Source organism: Tursiops truncatus, chromosome 17, assembly GCF_011762595.2.
Source record: "Tursiops truncatus isolate mTurTru1 chromosome 17, mTurTru1.mat.Y, whole genome shotgun sequence".
NCBI lineage: Eukaryota > Metazoa > Chordata > Mammalia > Artiodactyla > Delphinidae > Tursiops > Tursiops truncatus.
In genome coordinates, this window is record NC_047050.1 from 42422340 (window position 1) to 42446778 (window position 24439).

The 24439-nt window shown below is 33.7% G+C and overlaps 1 protein-coding gene across 7 annotated transcripts in view; it reads left to right on the forward strand.

The window, feature by feature from the left end:
- The window catches only part of VPS13B (vacuolar protein sorting 13 homolog B), a 797029-nt gene that overhangs the window by 298399 nt on the left and 474191 nt on the right, over positions 1–24439 (forward strand). For all 7 annotated transcript variants that reach the window (XR_012327280.1, XM_033843006.2, XM_073794628.1 and 4 more), the window contains 2 exons: positions 17740–17849; positions 23887–24034. Coding sequence is in view for 6 of the 7 variants with exons in the window: in XM_033843006.2 (XP_033698897.1) it covers positions 17740–17849; positions 23887–24034 (258 nt within the window). In the remaining variant the exon portion in view is untranslated. The remainder of the gene's footprint in view (positions 1–17739; positions 17850–23886; positions 24035–24439) is intronic.

Below are 24439 nucleotides of genomic sequence, written 5' to 3' on the forward strand. Positions count from 1 at the left end.
CTGTCTTGGATGTCAAACATTTGTGCTTTGGCACTCTACTGGCTGGACTTGGCACACTTCTGTGGGGGTGCAGTGTATAATCAATTGGTTTCCTTTGTCAGGGGGTGTAGACATTGATTATTATCCACCTGGGAGTGGAGAACTTTCTAAATGAAATCTGAATCTTTTCTATGACTACTGGCAAGAACTGAAAAATTCCCAATAATGAAAATCACATGTTTTAAAAGAAATGGACCAAGGAATACTTACTTTGTTTTAGTGATGTTGCATTTTCTCTTTATTTGTAATGGAAATATCTTTTATTTCCAGGGATATTAAGAGACTTTGTGACACAGACCTTTTTTGTTGTTGTTGTTAAATTAAGGAGCTTTCAGTATTAGGAAAGATTTTAAAATTTTCACAACATCTGTTCAAAAACACAACGTTTCTGTACGAACATGTCCTTGTTCTTAGTAAATGCACACTGACATATTTAGAAATAAATGGGCACCATGTATCCAGTATACTCTCAAATGGATCAGTAAGAGGGAAGAGATATGGGAACATATGTATATGTATAACTGATTCACTTTGTTATAAAGAAGAAACTAACACACCATTGTAAAGCAATTATACTCCAATAAAGATGTAAAAAAAATTCAAATATCAAATGGATCAGTAAAGGATTTTATACATGGACACACACATATGTAGATGTGTGTTGGTATGTGTAAAGCAATTGGGTCCAGATTTAGACAGTTGGGGGATTTGGTTGGAAGGTATTTTGGAGCTCCTTATACTATTCTTGTAGCATTGAAATTTGGAATTAAAGTAATCAAATTCTTTAAAAATTACAATATTATGATCAGTTACTGTACTAACTCCTAGGTGTGAAATGTGACATTTCTTTTGTTTTTGCCTTTTCAGCATTCATTTCCTCCTTATCTGATAGTAGTTGCAAGCTATATAGTTCAAGAGGGATTGATTTCACAGTGTAGTTCCAGGATTGAACATGTGACCCATGCCTAGAAATCCAGTTTCATTCCTTTTTTGAAGTGATTGTTTCAGGGATGATCATATGAACCAAGCCAATGCAGGGAGATTTATATCCCAGACTTTTGTTGAAATTATTGGGAAAGAGAAACTACCTTTGTGTTTCCAAGTGAGTAGGTTATAATATGGAGCCTAATTGTAGTCACTTGCCATTATTTATAAGTTTACCTGAGAACAGTGAAACCAATTTAGAGGAAAGAGAACCAACAAACTTCAGTAAGACTGTTGTTACATATATAAAATCAAATGGTTTTTTTTTTAAAAGCTTGATTTGATTATCTTTTGGTGCTTTGGATCATTCCCTTGGAAATATTGAAGAAAGAGAGAGAGGATGTAGCTTGATTTTTTTGTATTCTGATTCTGTCCTTTAACCATTCTTTAATTTCCTTTTCAAATTTCTCTTTTCTTTCGGTCGATAACCATCTGTCCATAAACAATTCATTTCCTTGATGAACATAGTCTTGAGGTTTTGTTTTTTTTTCTTTGACTACAACGGTTTTAGCTGTATTTATTTACACTGATAATATTTATATATATATTTTTATATAATAATGATAATATTTATATATATGCATTACTTTCATTGTTTATTATGTTGTATCATATTTAAATTTGTGTCTATTTTTATTTTACTTATGGTTGTAATTTGATAACTATAACTCCTTCCTTCCACGTAGTTCATTTACACTTCTACTCCCAGGAATAATGTTTCCACAAATAATGTTGGCCTGTATATTATGACTACTAATAAATATGTTTACCTTGGTGTTCCATATACACCCCAAATTCCCCATTTCCCAAATTGCTGTCTTCACCTTTCTCTTCAAACCTGTTTCTTATTTTAGTCCATTTCATCAATAATTATATCACTGTATCTTCTCAGTGACTTGAGCCATTCTTTCCTATATCTTACATCTAATTTAGTTATGAAATGTTATTTCTACCCCTCAAATAAAATATTTCTGACTTTTACTTCTCAGGCTGTGCCCTTGTGGTTTATGTCCTGAATGCCTGATTAATTGTAAAAGTATCAAATATTACCTATTTTGCCTGTAACCCCTCAGTCCATAGTCCATGCTCTGTTCATTTTCATCTTTCTGAAATGCACATTTGCGATATCATTTTCTCCAGCCTGAAAATCTTCAGTGGTATTTAACACCCTCAGAGTAAAATACTACTCCTTGGAATGGGCATTCATGGTCTAGTCATATGCTCATATTCATATTTTCAGCTCCAGCCTTTTAAGATTACTTGTATGTTCTTAAAGATACTGTCCTCTCTTTTATCCATGTTTTTGCACAAGCAGGTCTTTGTTCCTGGAATGTCCTTTCCTGCTTCTTGTCAAGTTGGCAGAATCCTACTCCTTTAGAATCCAGTCAGAAATCATTTATCATTGTACCTTGAATACCTAGCACAATATCTTATATGTATTAGATCTATAAATGATAGCTAAAGAATGGAAGAAAGGGAGGGAGAGAAGGAGAGAGGGCTGACCAAATTATATGAATGAGGTAAAATGAAATAGACATAGGTTTGAATAGGTAATTTAAGATCAATTTAAGACACTTGGTTTCAGTCACATGCATATTCTTTGGGCAGGGAAGTATAGAACACCTTGATTGATAATCCCACTCAACTATATATGATTTCGGGGGGTGTGTGTGATAATTTCCCAAAGGGAACTTGAGTGCTTTTACCAGAAGAAACAAAAGAAGATTTTGGGGGGTTCCTCAGAAAGCAAAGCCTAAGAGAAAGGGTTATGTACTACTATTACTAGCAATTATAGTTGAAGGATTAAGGTTATGAGTCAGCAAAGGAGGGAGAACAGTATGGGGATGTATAATCTAGTTATATACCACTATTTCCCAGGACAGTTCTTTCTGGGAGAGATTTTTTTCCCCCTTGCTCACATACTCCATTGGTCAAGGTTCTATTCCTCAGGACACTAACTTTGCTGCTCCTCCAGCTTCTGCATGTAGTTATGGGCACTGAATGAGGAACTGTACTGCTCCATATCTCAGGAGTCATCTGTGAGCCCTGGATCCAGAGGCAAGAGACATGTTGGATAGGCACAGGTCTAGGCTCAGTCACTTTGCCCTGTATGGAGTTGTAATTTAGGAAGCCAGGTAGTGCTGGTCACCACTGCACTGCTGGAATGATTTAGGCTCAAGGGGTGAATTAGAGGTATCTGAGACAGGGGAACAGAATGCTAGAGAGTAAAAAACAATAACAACACAGGAAAATGTTCATCATAAAACATTAAAGAAAAAATTTATGTGATGCCAATTATATCTTTAAGAAATATATTTGTTTCCGGATACCAGCTTCATGTGGCTACAGTGTAGACATAGATGTTGAGGCAGCTGGGGTTTAAGTCCTCAAGTATTAGGAGTCTAATCTACAGCCAAATGTTAATATTGATTAACAGTATTTTCTTCCTAGTTTTTGTGGACCATAACATATCTCCACATAGCCTATATAATTTATATAATCAGTTTAAAGTCTTAATACAACATACATGAAATAGTGTCACATTGGAATATTGGAAAACAGGCTGGAGAGAGAGCTGTTTGTTATCAGTAATCAAAGTGTGTCTTATATTGAGTAATATTTGGAGTATTCTTTGATTTGAAAATATTTTAAAATAATTACTTCTGGATGAAATGAAGCAACACTTAATAATAAGTGCTTGAAAGATTAAAGGTAAATGTAAAACTTTATTCATATATTCATCCATTAAATTTAGTGTTTTCTATGTGCCAAACCCTGTGCTTGGCATCGGTCATATATGAACAGTGAAGATAGTCCCTGATCTCATGAGCTTATATTGTCTCTGAGGAGGTAGATAATGCGTAAACAGAAAATTATATAATCATAAATATTAAACAAAGATACTTGATGAAAACTTAATAGAGTAGTCAGAGGCAGGCCCCTGTGAAGGATTAGAGAGATTGACTGAAGGAATAACAAAGAATTTGGCGTGTTCAAGGGTAGATGGAATATAGTCACCCTTGAAGACTGTCAGATGAGATTTCAGAGAGAGGTGAGTCAGATCTTGCATGACTTTGTAGACTATGATGAGAAGTTTACATTTAATTCAAAGGAGATTGGGAAGACAGTGTTTAAGCAGAGGAATAACAGTCAGCTAAACACATGAAATCTTCAGATGTTTACATATATTGTTTTAAGTTTTTATTGTAAAAGTAATTATATCTTTAGTAAATAGAATTTGGAAAGTTAGAAAATCTAGAAAGCAGAAAACAAAATTAACCCATCAACCAGTCACAAACCACTGAAATTTCTTTTACATATGTTCTTCTAGTTTTTCCCTTGCTATTTATTTACCTTGTATTAGACTGTATTTAAAATTTCTGTTTATGTCCTAAGAATTTTCTTATTATTACATAATCCTCATAACCATCATTTTAATGAACATGTACTGGCTTGTCACTTGAATACATCAGTTTGCATAACCAGTCCTCATTTTTGGAGATTTAGATCATTTCGAATATTTTCTATTACAAATAACTGTATGTGAAATTGTTAATATTAAACAATTCCTATATTTGTTCAGTATAGATTTCTGGAAATGAAATTAATTAGTTAAAAGGTATTAACTTTTTATTACCAAATTCATATGCAAAATTGTTACAGTAAACTCCTACCAGCAATGTGTTAACAGGAATCAGCAAATTTTTTCTTAAGGGGCCGTATACTATACATATTTTAGGCTTGTGGACCATATAATCTCTCTAGCAGCTGCTCAGTTTTGCTGTTTTCATACAAAAGAAGCCATAGACAACATGTAAACAAATGGGCATGGTTGTGTTCCAAAATACTTTATTAAAATAATTTTACTAAAATATCTCATAGTCTATAGACTGAAGCCTGTGTTACACTATCAGTTATACCATATCCTTGCTAGTATTTTGATTTAAACTTTGAAAATTGTCTGTCTAGGAGTTTTGGAGTTAAATTTGACAAACTTATTTAAAATAGTTTTAAATCACATGTCACTCAAAGCTTCAATGGTTTTTTTAAAGTAATGAGGTAGTATGAAATTAATATATTTTATAATTGTGGTTGGTTTTAATAGCTATAGCTATTCCTTGTGTTCTGTATTTTATATACTTGCTCCACATTAATCTTTAATGTTACAGAAGATTCTAATCCAATTTGAACTCCAGGAATATTAATGACTTCTTAATTCTTTTAATGGCTGGCAACCATGAATTTGAATTAATACTAGAATCCTATGCAGAATCCAGAAGTCCTTGAATTTTAAAGCTTCTAATTTTATCAACCAATCTTCACACCCACGTAAGCTTTGTAACCTTGAGAACTCTATATAAGGCTAAAGTTGCCTGCTCTTCAAATTTATGTGTATCTTGTAGTGTTTTATGTCTGAGTTACAGAGGAAAGATGTCAAAACTGGAACCATAGCAAGGTAGAATAAAACATAGGCATATTTCAGAGACCTGCTGTTATTTATGGTGGTCTATATGGTGTAAATAGAATAAGATTCCAGATAACCATCAAGTGCTCTAGTAAGTATTTTTGGAAAATAGTGAGTAGGGTAAATTAAACATGCAAATTTATATTTTCCTCAGCCATTGGTTTTTTTCCCCCAAAGGGAACTCAAGTTGGGGGAAAAAATCAGTTTCAGGTTACTTTGTGAAAAACATAAATATTGGGGATTTGTTTGTTTTGATACATGCGGATAAGCAATTTTCTAAAAAAATTTTCGTTTATGTTTGAAACATGGTGATCCTAGGGTTCTTGTATTTAAAAAGCAGTCTTACTTTCTGAAAAAGTGAAAGAAATAAGTTGGCTGGAGAAGGATGACTGATGGAATAGAGGGCAGTGTCCTGGGATTAAAAGAATGCTAGAAATCTATCCTATGATTTATGCCATGAGATTTTAAATGAAATGAGAAGTAATGCTATTAAGTATCAGAAAATACATGCTTGTTGGGTTTTGGTTAAAAAAGCATTGCTTTTAATTTCCAAGTTAAGATTTATCATTATTAATAAAAAATTTAGTAATTCAAAGATTTTATAATTAAATCAAAATGTATATTCTGTCTCCTAGTTAGTTTGCTGAATATTATCATAATTTTGAAAGAGTCCTTTCTAACCACTGCTGGTACATGGAATTTAAAAACTATAGACCCCATTTAGTGTAGATGACTTTGAAGATTCTTCTTTCAGCTGATTTTAAGAATCATTATAATAAAAAACATTTATTAAGTTTCCTGCTATTATCTATAGAAAGAGATACATACATATGATCCTCAATTCTGTATGCTTAAAATTTAAGTCAGATGTAACTTCATAGAGTCAATAAGATTAAAATGCTAAATCAGTACATTATTAATTATTTAGAATTAAGCATGATCAGAGATGATCAGTATTGGCTTTAAAATACTTAAACCAAACTAAATACTGCTTTATTCCAAGTTGTACATTAATTCATTTTTTATGCATCATTAATTCAAAAGGTAATTCTATCATATTCTTTGCAGTATCTTTGCAGTGCACATAGCCTTAGGTTATTTAATATATGCTAATATAATTAAGATGTATGTTGGAGTTTTGGGCCTATATATAAAAGAGATGCAGAAATATTTGAAATGAATCAAACTGTCATATTAGCAATAGAAAAGATTTTACTGAGGTATGTGAGTCAATGATAATAAATTTTGTAATGATTATGTGTTGATTTATAATCTATATTTTGCTTATATTTTCCAGTAAAACAAAATAAACAAAATTTATTTATTATTGAAGTATAGTTGTCTTACAATGTTGTGTTAATTACTGCTGTACAGCAAAAGTGATTCAGTTGTATAAATAGATACATTTTTTAATATATTCTTTTCCATTATAGTTTATCATAGGATACTGAATATAGTTCTCTGTGCTCTACAGTGGGACCTTGTTGTTTATCCATTCTATGTATAAAAGCTTACATCTGCTCACCCCAACCTCCCACTCCATTCCTGTCCCAACCCCCCTTGGCAACCACCAGTCTGTTCTCTATGTCCATGATTCTGTTTCATAGATAGATGTGTCATATTTGTGTCATATTTTAGGTTCCACATATGTGATATCATATGGTATTTGTCTTTCTCTTTCTGACTTACTTTACTTCGTATGATCATCTCTAGTTGTATCCATGTTGCTGCAAATGGCATTATTTAGTTCTTTTATATGGTTGGCAGTATTCCATTGTGTATATACACCACACCTTCTTTATCCATTTGTCAGTGGTTTTTTAGGTTGCTTCCGTGTCTTGGCTATTGTAAACAGTGCTGCTGTGAACGTAGGGGTGCATGTATCTTTTTGAATTATAGTTTTGTTCTGATAAATGCCCAGGAGTGGGATTGCTGGATCATATGATAATTCTAAAAAATCCAGTTTAAAGTGAAGAATTGCTTTTAAAAGTTATTTTCTAGTTACAGGATCCCATATTTGTTTACATTGATTTGGTGCAGGATACGGGGATGGGGATTCTGAATAATGAAAGTCCTGAGTAAAGAACAATGACACACTGAAGATAAATAAAAGAGAGACTTTTATGAGATCTGGTAATTTTCTAAATGGTTTTTACTTGTGGTGAATCAAGTTTTTGCTTTTGTTTCTTACACGAACTGAATTTTTCACTGAAATTGAAAATTTTGATCAGGAAAAATGTGGATGTAGTTTCATGGTTTTAGAATATAAATAATATAGTAATATATTATCTTTATATCATGAAGTGATATGTTTGTTCTACCTTGGTTTATATACAGCTTGGTTCATGTACTTGCAAATCTTTTTTTTTATATAGTATATCACTGATATTTTTACCTACATATACCTAGAGATATCACTATTTTATCTTTAAATATATATAAGCATGTTTTATGCTTACACTATTAACTATTATTATGTTATATACTATTCTGCACTTATTTTTGTGTCATTATATACTCTCTACTTCATCGTCTAATAGCTGAGTGGTGTAACATTAAATAATTATAATTTGACTGTAGACATAGATTTTTTTTACATATTTTCATTACTGTAAATAATACTACAAGTGAACATCTTTGTGCACATATTTTAAGAACATCTACAAATATTTATGTAGGATTCCAAGAACTAAAATTGCTGGATCAGTGAATTGTGCGTTTAAAATTTTAATAGGTGATTCCAAAATAGCCTTCAAAAAGACTGTACTAGTTTACATTTCTTTCAGCAGAGCATGGGAGTGCTTTATTCTTCAGAGCTTTACCAGTAATAGACTTTAATTCATTTAAGCTTCTGTTAATCTACCACTGATAAATTATCTTATTGTTTTATCATTAATTTCTTTAGCTGTTAGTAATGTTGAGCATTAGTGAAGGCCAGTTGTATTTATTTTGTGAGTTGTCTTTTTATATTCTTTGCCCATTTTCCTGTTTGGTTGTTTTTTTTTGTATCTGTATTGGAGTATAATTCTTTACAATGTTGTGTTAGTTTCTGCTATACAACAAAGTGAATCAGCTATACACATACATATATCCCCATATTCCCTCCCTCTTGAGCCTCCGTCCCACCCTACCTATCCCACTCCTCTAGGTCATCACAAAGCACCGAGCTGATCTCCCTGTGCTATGCAGCAGCTTCCCACTAGCTATCTGTTTTACATTTGGTAGTGTTTATATGTCAGTGCTACTCTCTTACCTCGTCCCAGCTTCCCTCCCCTGCGCCGCCCTTGTCCTGTTTGTTTTTATATCTTTTTTGCTTAGTAATTTTTAGGTCTTCCTATGTCATGAATATTGTCTTTGTTATTTTTTTCCTAATATTTTGTTCTAGTCTGATTTTTGCCTTTACTTGTGTCTCTGGTATCTCTTATCTTTTAGAAATTCTAAGCTTTTTCCTCTCAAAGCTGTTTGTAAATACCTTTATGGTTTTAGGGTTTTAAGCCATAAATATAAAATCAGAGGTAAAAAGTTTGAAACATCACAAAGTATTAATTACTGACACTTATGGTTTGAGGTTACCATTAAATCTCATTTATGAATTCTGTTCCATTTGAGAAATAAGACATAAGAGTGAGAAGGAAACCAGTTATTAACTTAATACCTGATAAAACTGATTAAGTAACTATTTGATCTGGGGAGAAAAAAGAAGAACACCAATAGGAAATATAAAATAACAAGCAGAGTCTTTTTGAAGTCCAATTTGTCTTCCTTCTGTGGACCTCAACTGGACTGGAGAAAAACATGCAACCAGGATGAGTTCACTCACTTTGAATTCATGACCAGGGAACACAGATGGGTCTTTCTGAATGTGTCACTATTTCACACATTCTGCAATTTCCTAAAGCACTCATAACCTCTTCTGCCATCCTTATTCTTAACTTATGACATTCTCATATACTGAGAAAATGAAATTGAGTCAGTGGCTAAAATGAGCTCTATAATACTCAGTATTGCAGCTGGCCAGAGAATGGGAAGGGCAGTGGTGGTAAGAAGTGTTAATGGTGGAAGCTAATTTGAATGAAAGGATGTGCAGAATTTGGATAGATGGAAATAAAAAAGTACATGTGTACACAAATGTGTTCAATGTATATTTTTTATTTAATCTAAATTGGGTTTGACAGTAACATTGATGTACGTTTGTGTGTGTATGTGTGTGTATATACATGTAACTAAAATAGAATGTTTTAAAGAGGTCTGTTTTATTGACCAACATATTTTATTCTTTCTGGTGCCCTTCATTTCTTTTCTAGAATTGAGTTTCTATCTGGCATAATTTTCTTTTGGACTAAAGCACTTCTCTAATAATTTTTAGTAGGGCAAGACTTTGGGTGACAAATTGTCTTTTTTGTTTTGTTTTCATTTTGAAAGGATATTGTCAATGGATATAGAAATCTAGGCTGTCTTTTCTTTTAGCACTTTAAAGGTATCATTCCACTGTCTTCTGGCCACCATTGTTTCTGATGAGAAATTGTCCTTATCATGGTTCCCTTATGTCTATTGTGCCTTTTTTTGCTCTGTATGATTTCAACATTTTTTTCTATCTTTGGTTTTCTTCATTTTGGTCATGATGTGTGTAGATCTGGTTTTCTTTTCCTTTATTTTTCTTGGGTTTGCTGAATCTGTCAGTTGATATCATTCATAAGTTTTAGAAAGAAATTTTTAAAGAATCCTTTACCTCTGATACTATATTTTTCAAATTCTAGGATTTCTGTTTGGCTCTTTTTAATAGTTTCTGTCTCTCTGTTGCAATTCCCCTTCAGTTCATGCTTGTCTACCTTTTTCACTACATTCTTTAGCATATTTATGAGTTCTTTTAAAGTCCCTGTTTGATAATTCTCGTATCTGCCACCTTTGGGACTGGTGCTATTGACTGTTTTCTCTCTCTCTCTTTTTTTTTTTTTTTTTTTTTTTTTTTGCGGTACGCGGGCCTCTCACTGTTGTGGCCTCTCCTGCTGCGGAGCACAGGCTCCGGATGCGCAGGCTCAGCGGCCATGGCTCATGGGCCCAACCGCTCCGCGGCATGTGCGATCTTCCCGGACTGGGGCACGAACCTGTGTCCCCTGCATCGGCAGGTGGACTCTCAACTACTGCACCACCAGGGAAGCCCCTGTTTTCTCTTTTGATAGTATTTCTTTTTGTTTTACTGTGTGTTTCATAATCTTTTTTTTAAAATTGAATGCCAAACATTGTATGTAAAAAGAATAGAACCTATGGTAAATAATGCTTATGCCCACAGAAGGGCATGCCTCTTATTTTGTCATGTTTTTGGTGTAGTTGTGTTGGGTTTGGTCTTTGCTTTCTATTCTGTGGTTGAGCTTGTTCTGATCCTGCTTTACTTATATTAAGTCACCCCAGACTTCAGATATTTTTGAGAGCAGGATCAGAATTTTTCTTTTAGTATGGTTTGTGACTTTCACTCAGTTCTCCTGACCTACCCTGACTTCAGCATGCCGTTTTCATCTGTCCTTATGGAGGGATCTATCTCTCTTAGTTCCTCTTTTCTTCTCCTAGCACAGATTGCCCTGCTTGGTGCTCACTGAAATGTTCAGAGTGGCTGTGAGATTTCTCTCGGTTCTCCTTCTTTGCACTCAGACTTCATCAGGCTCCATGTCCCTGCATCTCAGTGGGATCTTTCTCATCTGTCCAGTCCTGTCCCCTGTTATTCTTATGAACATTTGGTGGAGGCTTGTTGAAAAGAGATGGCAGGTGGGTAGATTCCCCTTGTGTCTACGGTTTGCAGAGATTCTAAACTGTCATGTCTGCCCCTAACTAACTCTAAACATTTGTTAAAAGGTCAGTTGTTTTCTTCTTATCCACTTTCTTTTCCTCCTACTGCTGTGCCAAGAATAAAAGCCACTGTTCATTCCTTCTGCCCTATGAGGGGCCTTTCACTTTTATGATTTTTGTTCATAAAAAATCTGTCTGATGAATGTTGAAAAGCTTTGATAGGTTACATGGCTTGTTCTTATTGTTACAATGGGATAGAGTTCTCTTGTGATTTTCTATATCCTAAGAGAAGGGGAAATAATTATTAATTAAGTAACATGAGCTACCATACACACATACCTAAAAATCTTATGATTCATTTATACTAAATTTGACAATTACCTTGGATAAGGTTGCCAGTAGTTGGCAGCTCATCCCTGCTCTGTCATTTTTTTAGTGTCTGATTACTCTATCTTGCCTTTTATTCCCCACCCTTGTTTTTGAAGTATTGATTCTTCCTTTTTTGTTTATTTAACTATGTAGCCAAAAGTTTTGAAATTATTCTTAAAACTAAGAGTAACAATTTCTTAAGAGCACTATGCATCTAAAAAGTTCGTACTTTACTATAGTTGCATAATAGAAAAATAGTGAGTTTTAGCCACTTAAACTTAGATGAAGATTAATATGTCTGTGTTTTTTGTCTCATTCATTGGTTTAAGATAAATGCAGGGTACTTTTTCCTATTAATAACTTGATATTTTACAGGACAGTCTCATTGGTTGACAAGGTTTCTGTAGCTGATAAGAAGGATGTATGTTTAATTTTAATGCTCTGCATCTTTGGTCTCTAACCCTTACTTCAGTTCTCATTCTTCAGCTTAGGATGTAACTGAAAATGACAGTGGTGCCTTGGTTTAACTAATTGGTAAAGCCTGAATGGAATGTGGATAAGTGAGCCATTTTGGCAGTGAACAGAGGAGTAAAGCACACTTTTCTCATTAGTTGTCTCCCAGGCTAAAATTAAACAGAATAATATATTGCCAAATTTTAGTGATTTATGGAGGATCTGTTCTGAGTCAACTATCACACTAATTGTCTGCACACTTATGTGTCAAAACTTGTGTGTTATTTTTAAAGGCTGTGTCTCATAAATTGAATATAATATAAAAATATCCCTTTAAATTTAGGAGAACATTATTCTAAATTATAATTTTAGCTAAGTTGGTAAATTAATAGATTATTCTCTTTTATTACCTGTTTAACATTCATAAAGTTCAAACCTGGCTATAAGTCATTTAGTCATTTTTGGTATAATGCAATTATGTGACTTAATTGAATATTTGTTGGTGAAGTATTTAACTTTTTCATTAAAATAAAATAAGACTTTCAGAATTAATTGTCCATGTGAAAATATTTACCTATTTACATTTGTTTTCCTTTCCCTTTCTCTACCATCCCAATTTTAAAGGTGTGCTAATAACTTACTGAGAAAGTTTTTAAAAATTTACTCAACATGCTTAGTTTTTGGCACATATGAAAAGACTATTAAAATAACTTGCCTCATATGGAGAATTCTGTAATTCCTTAATTTACTTTTGTCTTTTGAAGTTTGTATTCTTTTAAATTTATAACTGCTTTGTTTATATAGGTTTTTTGCATATTTTCATCATAATTTAAAGAATAGTTTCTATGTGGCTTGTACTTGAGATGTATAATATTAGAACAAAACTTATCCTGATAGATTTACTTTTAAAATCAATTTAATTTATTCTTTTTCTTCTTTTATCATCTTTTAATGGTAACACTTGGTGCATACAAAAGAATATATGTAAGTTTTGAAGAAAAATCACGTAATGAATATCATTGACTATTTGCTAAGAAGTTGATTGTCAATTTATTTGCTTTTCTATACTTCAGGACATCTTTCTTTTTATTTAGGGTTCTTTTCTGATCTTCTTTTTCTCTTCAGTGTTTTGTTTCTTCTTTGTTTGTTTGTTTAATATAGGTTTATTTTTAATTATCCAGTTTGGAGTCTTTGGGCTTCTTAGGTGTGAGGCTTAATATCTTTTGGCAATTCTGTAAAATTCTCAGCCACTTTTTTCTTTATTTCTTTTTTTTGGGCTGTATCTGGTCTTAGTTGCATCATGCAGGTTCTTTGTTGTAGTGCGCGGGCTTCTCTCTAGTTGTGGCATGTGGGTTTTTCACTCTGTAGCTGTGGTGCGTGGGCTTCACGGCGTGTGGGCTCTGTAGTTGTGGTGTGTGGGCTCTCTTGTTGAGGTATGCGAGCTTAGTAGTTGTCACGCATGGCCTTAGTTGCCCCGTGGCATGTGGGATCTTAGTTCCCTGACCAGGTATCCAACCTGCATCCCCTGCATTGGAGGACGGATACTTTACCACTGGACCACCAGGGAAGTCCCTCAGCCATTATTTTTTAACAATGTTACCTCTTCTCATTCCTTAGTAACTCATTCTGGAATCTAATTAGGTATATGTTTGTTCTTCTTACTCAGGCCTCATATCCCTTAACATCATTTGAACTGTTTTCTCTCATTTTTCTATCTCAGATACATTCTAAATTATCTTAATGTGTTTCTTCTATTTTCTTAATTTTCTCTTCAGCTATGTCTAATCTGCTATTTAACCTGTCCAATGAGTTTTTTACTTCAAAAACTAAATCTGTCATTTCTGTAATTTCCATTTTTCTTTAAAATGTGTTCTTTGCTGTTACTTTCTCATTGTTTGTTCCCCTTCATGATTGCATACTTTTTTATTTTAAATGTTTTCTACATAGCTGTTTTTTTAAAAAATATTTATTTGGTTGCATTGGGTCTTAGTTGCGGCAGGTGGGCTCCTTAGTTGCGGCTTGCCAGCTCCTTGGTTGTGGCTCGCCAGCTCTTTAGTTGTGGACTGCGAACTCTTAGTTGTGACATGCGTGTGGGATCTAGTTTCTGGACCAGGGATTGAACCCAGGCCCCGTGCCTTGGGAGCGTGGAGTCTTAACCACTGCGCCACCAGCGAAGTCCCCATAGCTGTTTTTCTGTATTCAAATATCTTCAGTGCTTGAAAGTCTAAACTTGTTTGTTCTTTTTTCTGGCTCTTGCTCACTTGCCTTCTGCAGTGCTTGCTGATTTTTTTTGTTATGGAACTCATTCACAGATCTTAATTTGTGGCTGTTAATGTTACAATGAATTGGAGACATCTCTCAAAGAGAAAAATTTATTCTGCATTTTGCTAGTGGCTATAAGGATATTCCTCAGCAAGGAAATCTAAAGCTCATCTACCTCTCTTTTCTGTTGTCCCCATTTTGAGAATCCCAGTTATATTCTCCCTCATGTCACCTGCACCTGTTTTTTTAATGTTCCCTTTTCAAAAGTCTTTTTGGTAATTATTTTGGTGTTTACGTCCATGTTTTTAAATAACTTGGCTTCTCTTGCTCTTTTTTTTTTTTTTTTTTTTTTTTGCATACGCGGGCCTCTCACTGTTGTGGCCTCTCCCGTTGTGGAGCACAGGCTCTGGACGCGCAGGCTCAGCGGCCATGGCTCACAGGCCCAGCCATTCCGCGGCATGTGGGATCTTCCCAGACTGGGGCATGAACCCATGTCCCCTGCATCGGCAGGCGGACTCTCAACCACTGCGCCACCAGGGAAGCCCTCTTGCTCTTTCTTGATTGTTCATTTTACAGCATTATTCATTGCTATCTTACTGTGGAAAATGATAATTGGCTAACTTTTACCCTCTTCAGCGCCCATCACACATTCCTCTTATGTACCCATACCCCCAGTAATCAAATGTATGATATTGTTGTATTATACATTTGATTAATCAATGAATTCATTTTTTTCAGAATTTACATAGTTCTGTCTGTAGATATTATTCATGGTATGGTCATGTTTATCCTATGGTTAGTTATCCTTTTCTTTATAACATTTGTTTTTCCTGTATTTATTAATTGTTTGTTGTTTCTAAGTTTTCCATATACTTGTCACTAATTCACTATTGTCATCCTGGGTCACTTTTTTCCTGTGTTGGATCCTTTGTCTTCTGGATCCCAAAGTTTTTTTCTTGTGGTAATTCCTTCTTTTGGTGAAATACATTCTTTATTGTTAACCATGTATTATTTTGGTGTCTTTAATATTTATGTGATATTAATTATAAAATATTGTGGGTTCATGTGACAGCAAGCAGTTCATAGTAATTTAAATCTAAATGTAATTTTATTTCTGTATATGGATTTTAGAAAAGTCTTTTAACTTTTATGATTGAATTATGTATTCTTGAATTTAAATGAATTTTTGAACTCTATTTAAATGTGTTCAACACATTTCTTTAAAATAAAAAGGATTTGATTAATAGTCTTTCATATTTCAGGCCAAATTCTGTTTCTCACCTAGTAACATATTTTGATAGAATGAGTTGTTTAAAACAAGAACACTATTCAAATTAGCTCTTGCTATATATACTCATATATCTAGATACTATATTTTTGTTAGTTTGTGAAGTTGATAGTCTCTGCCATAGTAGAGCTGTTAGAATTATTTGAAAACTGGATATAATTTTGGGAGTCTTATTTTATTTTCCTTAATATAATATAGCATGTTAAGCCTTTATTCTGTATATTAGTAGTATTTGAGAAATAGGAGAATTTAGGTTCTTATGAGGAATCTGCATTCTGTTACAGGAAAAAATATATATTAAATTGTATTTTCCAATTGACTTCAGTTATGATCCCCCCGTTTTGCAGTCATCTTGTATTTAGCTTCTCCCCATCATTCCTTTCTGATATGTGTATTTGAGTGAATCATTGCTCACTAGCACATGCTTTGTTACATGGAAGGAGGGATTGCTTATGTTGTCTCAGCATGTTGCCTAGGAGTCTATACCGATTTGGGGTTCCTGGGAGAAGTAGCAATGTAAAGTAGAACAGGAGTACACATGGCAAATTTCATTTGAAAATTCTGTGCAAAGCTTTGAAAAAGGAGGAAATTTCTCTTTTGCTTGCTTTGTCTCCTCCATCCTTGTATCTCAGTCTCTTTGTGGTTCACTTTTCATAGGACTTGGTATTAATACTAATTGTACTAGCTGTTTTAATTATCTGCAATATTATAGAACAAATGGGCTTTTTTCAACTAACCTGAGAATCTGTCTACCATTTATTGTGATTCTTTTTTCAGCTCCTACTACGTGGAAGGTACTTTTTCAGATGCTGGAGATACAGTTGAGAGCAAAGCTGACTAATACCCCTTCCTTCATATTCTGTACATCCTAGTGGAGCTAATACTATTTTTATCAAAAAATATATTTAGAAATGCAAAATCTTATTTACAGATATACATGACCTGCCCCACATAAATTAAGAATGGGATATCCTGCTTTAGTTAAGTTTATGTGAGCTACTTTTTATTAGAGAGGGACAAAATGTTTTAGTTAGTAGGATGGAACTGCAACTTGTTACACTTCAGTCTTTGTGTTTCATGTCAAAATGTTAGCCTGCATTTCATCTAGGCAGCTCTCTCTCTTTGCTTCTGAACATTTAAAGCTATAATTTACAGTGATTTATTAAGTGGTTATAATAATGCTTCCTTTAATATCATGAGTTAGTTCTGTAATATAACCAAAAAAGGGAGATAATATTCCCTTCTCATGGCCAATATAGAAATTGCTGTTTGCCTAAAAAATAAAGTTTATTATTATTTTTTAAAGGCAAATGCACATTTAATGAGATATAATTCACATTCCATAAAGTACATTATTTTAAAGTGCATAAAATTTAGTGGTTTTTAGTATATTTGTAAGGTTGTACAGCAATCACCATTTTCTAATTACAGAACATTTTCATCACTCCCAAAAGAACCATATATCTACTAGCAGTTATTTCCCATTCTTTCCTCCCCCCAGGCCCCAGCATCCACTGATCTACTTTTTTCTTCATGGTTTTGCCTGTTCTGGCTATTTCATGTAAGCGGAATCGTATAATACGTGGTTTTCTGTAACTGGCTTGTTTCACTTAGCATGTTTTCAAGGCTTATCCATGTTATAGCATGTATCAGTACTTCATTCCTTTTCATGGATAAATCGTTTTCCATTGTGTGATTCTGCTACATTTTGCTAATCCATTCAGCAATTCATCATGGACATTCATGTTTTCCCACTCTTCGGCTATTGTGAATAATGCTGCTATGAAAATTTGTGTACAAGTTTTTGCGTGGATATTTGATTACAGTTCTTTTGGTATATACCTAGGAATAGAATTGTTGGGTCATATTGTAACTGTATATTTTGCTTTCTGAGGAAATGCCAGACTGTTTTCCATATTATTTGCACTATTTTATGTTGCCACCAGCAATGTATGAAGGTTTGAATTCCTCCACATCCGTGGCAATACTTACTGTTGTTCATCTTTTTTATTATGGCTCTCCTACTTATTGGTGTAAAGTGACATCAAGCTTATTATTTTTAGGAGGAATGTAACAATTTAAAAATCTTGTTTTTTAGGTGCCGTACTTCTTTGTAATGTACAAGGACTAGCAGTTAATATTGACCCTATCTTATACACCTGGCTTATTTATCAACCTCAGAAGCGAACCAGTAAACATATGCAGCAGGTGAGAAATTTTTATAATTCTCTAAATAATTTTTTTTCTTATTTGTTAGAGTTATATATTTCTCCTGTTGATTTTATTTATGGAGGTACCAGAATTCTTCTACCCCTTTCAAGCAATTCTACTCTTTAATTTCTGTACAAGAAATTACAGTTCAAAGTAGAGTTGCATTGATTGTTAAAGGGACTTGGTCTACAATTGCTTGTAAAGCAGATACTTTAGAGAGACTAGGTTAGGTAGTCCTATTTTACTGGCTTATTTTCCCTCATAGTCCCTACATGTTTGTTCTCAGAGTGTCCAATACATAATAATTGCTTAGAAAATGTTAACTTTCATTTTCATTATCTCTACATTTCTTCTTCATCTGTAGGTTTATTCAACAAACATGCATTGAGTGTGCCTAACTCGGTATTGGGATGGTTGGTGCAAAAGACTTGGGATATGTGTGTGTTTAAAGGGGTCTAAATTACAAAGCAAAAGGAGCTAATTATAGTCCCCTGAATACTTACGTGTAATTCTCTATGTGTAATTCTGACAGATGGGCTTTATTATTCGCATTTTAAAGATGAAGAAACTGATGCTTACTGAGATTAACTTACCTATTTTCACACATCTAGTATATCTCAGAACTAAGAATTTTTTTTTTTACATCTTTTTTTTTTTTTTGCTGTACACGGGCTTCTCACTGTTGTGGCCTCTCCCGCCACGGAGCACAGGCTCTGGACGCGCAGGCTCAGCGGCCATGGCTCACGGGCCTAGCTGCTCTGCAGCATGTGGGATCCTCCCGGACTGGGGCACGAACCCGCGTCCCCTGCATCGGCAGGCAGACCCTCAACCACTGCGCCACCAGGGAAGCCCTTTTTTACATCTCTATTGGCGTATAATTGCTTTACAATGGTGTGTTAGTTTCTGCTTTATAACAAAGTGAATCAGTTATACATATACATATGTTCCCATATCTCTTCCCTCTAGAACTAAGAATTTTTGAGGCCAAATTTATGTGATATTGAATTGCATTTTCCCATTGACTTAATTGTAATTTTATAACATTCTACTTGGAATAGCTTTGTATTTTTTTTCTGAGGTAACTTAAAGCTAATTTATAGGAGAAAAGTGTATAATTTTATATTTACATAAGAATATAAAAATTAACTAAAAAAGTGCAACCCGTGTCTCAAGGAGCATCTTTTTAAAAGTTTTTCTTCATTTTGTCCTAATTTCATTTGAAACTTCTGCCATCCCTTCTCCATTTCATGCTTCCTTTTATCAAATACATACAGAATACAGTGCAGTATTCTAGGTACTGGGGCTATAGAAACAGAAATCGTGGTTGAGAATATCCCTTCCTCTAGAGGTATTTAGTGTATTTGAGAATGTGAAGGAATGTAGTAGTAATGTCATTCTTGGTACCTCCCTTGGTATCCATAGGGGATTGGTTCCAGCCCTCCCTCCCTGTGGATACCAAAATCCACGATGCTTAGGTCCCTTGGTGTAGTACAGTTGGCCCTCTGTATCCTCGGGTTCCAGATGAACAGAGGGCTGACTGTAATTGCTATGTTAGATGTATTTACAGGAGTATATGAAAACATAAAAGGAAACATTCTCATGATCAGGTGAGGATGGGTGTTAGAAGGAGGAATTGACAATTGAGCTGAGCGTCATAAAAGTAAGCCAGACAAGGAAGATTGTTCTAGACTAAACTGTGAGCAGAGGCAAAGACGATGAAGTAACTTGGCAAGAAAGGGATCTTCAGTGTTTCCAGGCTAGAGCCAAGTGTTCTTATAGACACTGGTAGAAATTAAAAACCAATTCATAAAAGATTTTATTTGTAATGGTAAGTGTTTGAGACTTTATCCCAAATGGTACAGAGGAAGTATAGGAAACTAATATAAATAGACTTGGATTTTAGAAAGTTGAACAAAATATGGAGTATGAGTAATGGAGAAGTTAAGACTAATGGCAGGGACAATTTGAGAAAAATTTAGTTGTAAATTTTTTTTCTTACTGAGATATAATTGACATATAACAGTATATTAATTTCAGGTAGCAACATAACAATCCAATATTTGTATATATTGCAGAATCACCACTATAAGTCTAGTTAACATCCATCACCACACATAGTTAAATAATTTTTTCCCTTGTGACGAGAAAATGTTTACTCTCCTAGTAACTTGCAGATATACAATACATATTATTAACAATAGTCATCATATCGTACACTACGTTTTATGACTGGAAGTTAGTACTTTGCCTTTACCCATTACACACACCCCTCCCCCAATCCCCCTGTCTCTGGCAAACACCCTCTCTTCTCTGTATGTAGAATTTGATGTTTTGGGTTTTTTGGGTTTTGTTTTGTTTAGATTCCACATATAAATGTGGTATTTGTCTTTCTTTGTCTGACTCAGCAGAATGGCCTCAAGGTCCATCCATGTTGTCACAAATAGCAAGATTTTCTTATTTTTTAGGGCTGAATAATATTTCATTGTATTATAAATTTTTCATTGGTTATTTTATAAGTGATGCAGTTATCTCCAGTACACCATAGATATCCCTGAATGTCAGGTAGCGTTCTAGCAGCTTAAGTAAATTATACATTTGTTTGATTGATACAAGTACCTTCAAAGATTTTGATTTTTTATTTTTATTATATTGTTTCATAAGTATTTTTAAGTTAAATATAAATATATATATTTCTCTAAGTTCAAAACTAGTAGTTTCATTTAAAAGATAAACAAATAAATACCCATAATCCTAATCATTCGGTTACAAATAATATTGGGATAAATATCTTCATATTTGCATTTTTCTTTAATTATTAACTTAGAATATATTTTTAGAAGTGTAACTAGTAACTTTAGGCATGTGGTTTAGCATATTTTAAGGCCTTTGTAATATTGCCAGTTTGCTTCCAGAATTGGTGCACAGTTTATATTTTCGTCAGCACTTTATAGTATTACTATTTTGCTACAGTTCAGCATATCTCAAAAATATGCTTTAAAAATACCTTTAATCTACTATTTCAGTTCTACATTTTCTCCAACATGGAAAATTGAGAGTATAGTTGAACCCTATGACCTTATTGCCCAGTTTCAACACCTATCAACCCATAACTAATCATCTTCACTTTTAAAATCTGTTGTGTGAAAAAAGGCTAGTATTCAGTAGTGGTGAAAATGTAGAAAATGGATGGACTCGTATATTACTGTTGTGAGTGAAAATTAATAAATTTGTCAGTGTCTAATAAAATTACACATGACCGTAGCCTGTGACCCCAAAATTCCACTTTTTGATAGAGCTGTGTTCTTACAGTGACATTCGTATGAGCCTAAAGAGTCATGTATAAGCCTGTCCTTGCAGAATTCTTTGCAATGGTGTAAAATAGGAGACAACCTAAATGACTGTCTCTAACGAAGCAGATAAATAAAGCATGGCACGTTAACATGATGTATTATTTTTTTGTTAAAAATTATTCAATAGGTTTTAGTATGGAAGTCTCAAAATTCTATTTAATGCAAAAATCAATTTCCCAAGGACATATGCAATATGAGAGTACTTATATTTTTCCCAAACCACCCTGCATATATTACATATTATATATCATCTATTATATATCACATATTATATATAGTATACATTATATATAAACTATATATATGGCATATGTGTAAGTAAATATGGGTGTAAAAAATTAAAGGATTGTATCAATGTCATAATAGTGATTGACTCTGGGAGGAATGGGCAGTTAGCAATCAGAGGGGATTTTAGCTTTATCTGTAATATTTTACTTTTCTCCTTAAAAAAAGCAAATATGATAAATTGTTAATTGCCAGTAATTATTGGTTATAATGAAAATATGGATGTGCTTTTATTCTTCATAATTTCCTATATTTTTACATTTATTAAATTAATAATAAAGGAAAATTTTATAGGAAGAGGGACAAAAGACTTTTTAGGTATTTGGGGACCACGGGATATTGATGGGGCAACAATAGGACAGATATGGGACTAGGGTACAATGGAAATTTGGGGGAATATCCTGTACCAGAAGGCAGAAGAATGTAAGCAGAGCAACAGGCGGTTGCTAAAAATAAATGCTCCTTCTTTTGATATTTTTGACTGGGGTATTCATATTTCCAAAAACGCACCAGGGAAGCCCTAGAAAGGGTTTTTATTTGGCCTTTTACTGTATTTTTACCAATGTGAAAATGCACCCAGCGTCTCAACCACCAAAAGAAAGATTTTTTTGTTTGTTTGTTGTATTTCCAATATCATAGCTTCCATCAATCTCATCTTTCACCTATTGTGCATGAATTAAATATCACACTATACAGCACGGAATTTTTCTGTAATCACATATTATATATTAATTTTGGTTCTAAACTTGGTCCTAACTTCTTTGAGTGCTTCATCAATTCCAGGTTTATAAATGATGTCCAGGAAATTCAAGGGATTATGGAATCACTAAGCGTTAGAGCACAAAGGGATTTTCTAGTAGACATCTCCACCCCCTTGTTTTATAGATGAGCAAGTTTAAATTAGACTCAGCATTTCTTATCTAGCTCTTAAATATTATTTCCTATTTAGATTTGTAAAAATATTATCAGTTTGACTAAATACTTAACATGAAAGCAGATATTCTTCATTGTGGTGTTTTCCACAATATATTTAATCTTTCATTTTCTCATTATCAGTTTTCTTGTCCTTTTACTCACCCTAGGGAACAACTTGTAAAATAATTTGGCTTTTTTTCCATTATATTATATGGTTATATATGTACCTATGTTCTCATTGAAATATTTATTCATAATTTAAATAATATTAAATAGTTACCATAAGTTGAGTGAAACTTAAAGTTGGATCTATAAAAGTGTGGATGTTGTAGTGTTGAGGGTAACATTAGACCACACTCCAGCCTAACCAACCCCCTTCAGATTCACCATCTGATGCAGCTGTATCACAGTTATCATCTGTTGTTTCCCAAGCTGCAATTTCCTCCTCAATTTGTGGCTAAAACCCAACATTTGATGATTGTTTTCCACTCAGTTCAACATTAATCTTTGATCCTGAAGAAAACTTAAAAATAACTTTTTTTTTTTGGCCAAAAATCTGACAAGATTGTATTGGGCGTCATCAGCAGTAACATCAGACTTTATTTCAGTGAATAAAGATGAAACAGCTGCTTTATTGTCCAGCTCAGCACTCATGCATTCAATATAGGATCGTAATGTTTTCCAGCTTTCTCTAACTATAGATATTTTTCTGTGCTTTCTAAATATGCTGTGGATATCACTTTGTCAGATGCAGTATAGAGATTTTCAGCAATTCTCAAAAAAAATTGGATTGTCCATATTAACATGTACCTAATCAGTTTATAGAAGTAGTTCCCTAAAATATCATTTTGTAAGGATAACTTCATTTACTAGTGATCATAATTTTCAAAGTTAATTTTAGTTTTGATTTGCCTCTAACATGTTACCTTTATACTTCTTACTAAAATTTATGTTAAATTTTAATTAATTCCAAGCTCTCTTGGTTTTTGCACAGAATTCTAATTTAAAATTGAAATTGTTAAATGTTCCTGTGTGAGTGTGTGTGAGAGACAGTGACCAAGAGGGAGGGCGAGAGAGATTGACTGATTCATTGATTTAAAATAATAAAGCCCCATGTATAGCATGGGGTATGTAGTCAATTATAATATCTTTGTATGGTGACAGATGATAACTAGACATATCATGGTGATCATTTTGTAATGTACGGAAATATCAAATCACTGTGTCATGCACTTGGAACTCACATAAAGACGTACCTCAATTATACCTCAATTGAAAACAAAATATGTAGACACTGGGGGAAAATTTATCAAAATGCTAATGATGGTTATCTCTGAGTGGGTGGGGATTATGGGTGATTATTAATTAAAAATGAGTAAAGCCTCAACCACAACATGCAATGGACTTTCTTCAATGATGCTGTGTTTAACCTTCTCTGCTTAAGAAATAGTAAATAATTCAGTTTTTCATTTGACTCTCTCCAGCAGCCTGTGATAGCTGTTCCTCTTGTTATGCCAATTAGCAGAAGGAAGGAGGATGAGGTGTCTGTTGGAAGTGCACCCTTGGCAAAGCAACAATCATATCAGGCCTCTGAATATGCCAGCAGCCCTATAAAAACAAAAACAATAACAGGTATGTGTCAAGAATTCTAAAGGATCTGTGATTTCACCCTACCTCTAAGCTAAGAAGTTATCCAGGCCATAATTTCATGAATGCTGCCCAGAGACACAAGGATCCTGGAATGGAGACAAAGGACTTTATTATCTATAGCATTAGCAGTTACCGAAGTATTAGCATTTTTTTGTGTCCCTGCCCTAAGCCTAATTCCTACAGGATGGCACGAAGAGGGCCAAGTGATACCTGTATACAGTGGATTATATTACAGGAGAGGAACCTGAACTTTATAATGGGTAGAAATTATGCCTGCCATTTTCTCTAGTGGGAGGCCCTATATGTACCTTACAAGACTGTAAGCAAACCTGCTCTTTGTTCAGAAGGAAGACAATATCTTTGTCTTCTGAGGCTGTACACTGTACA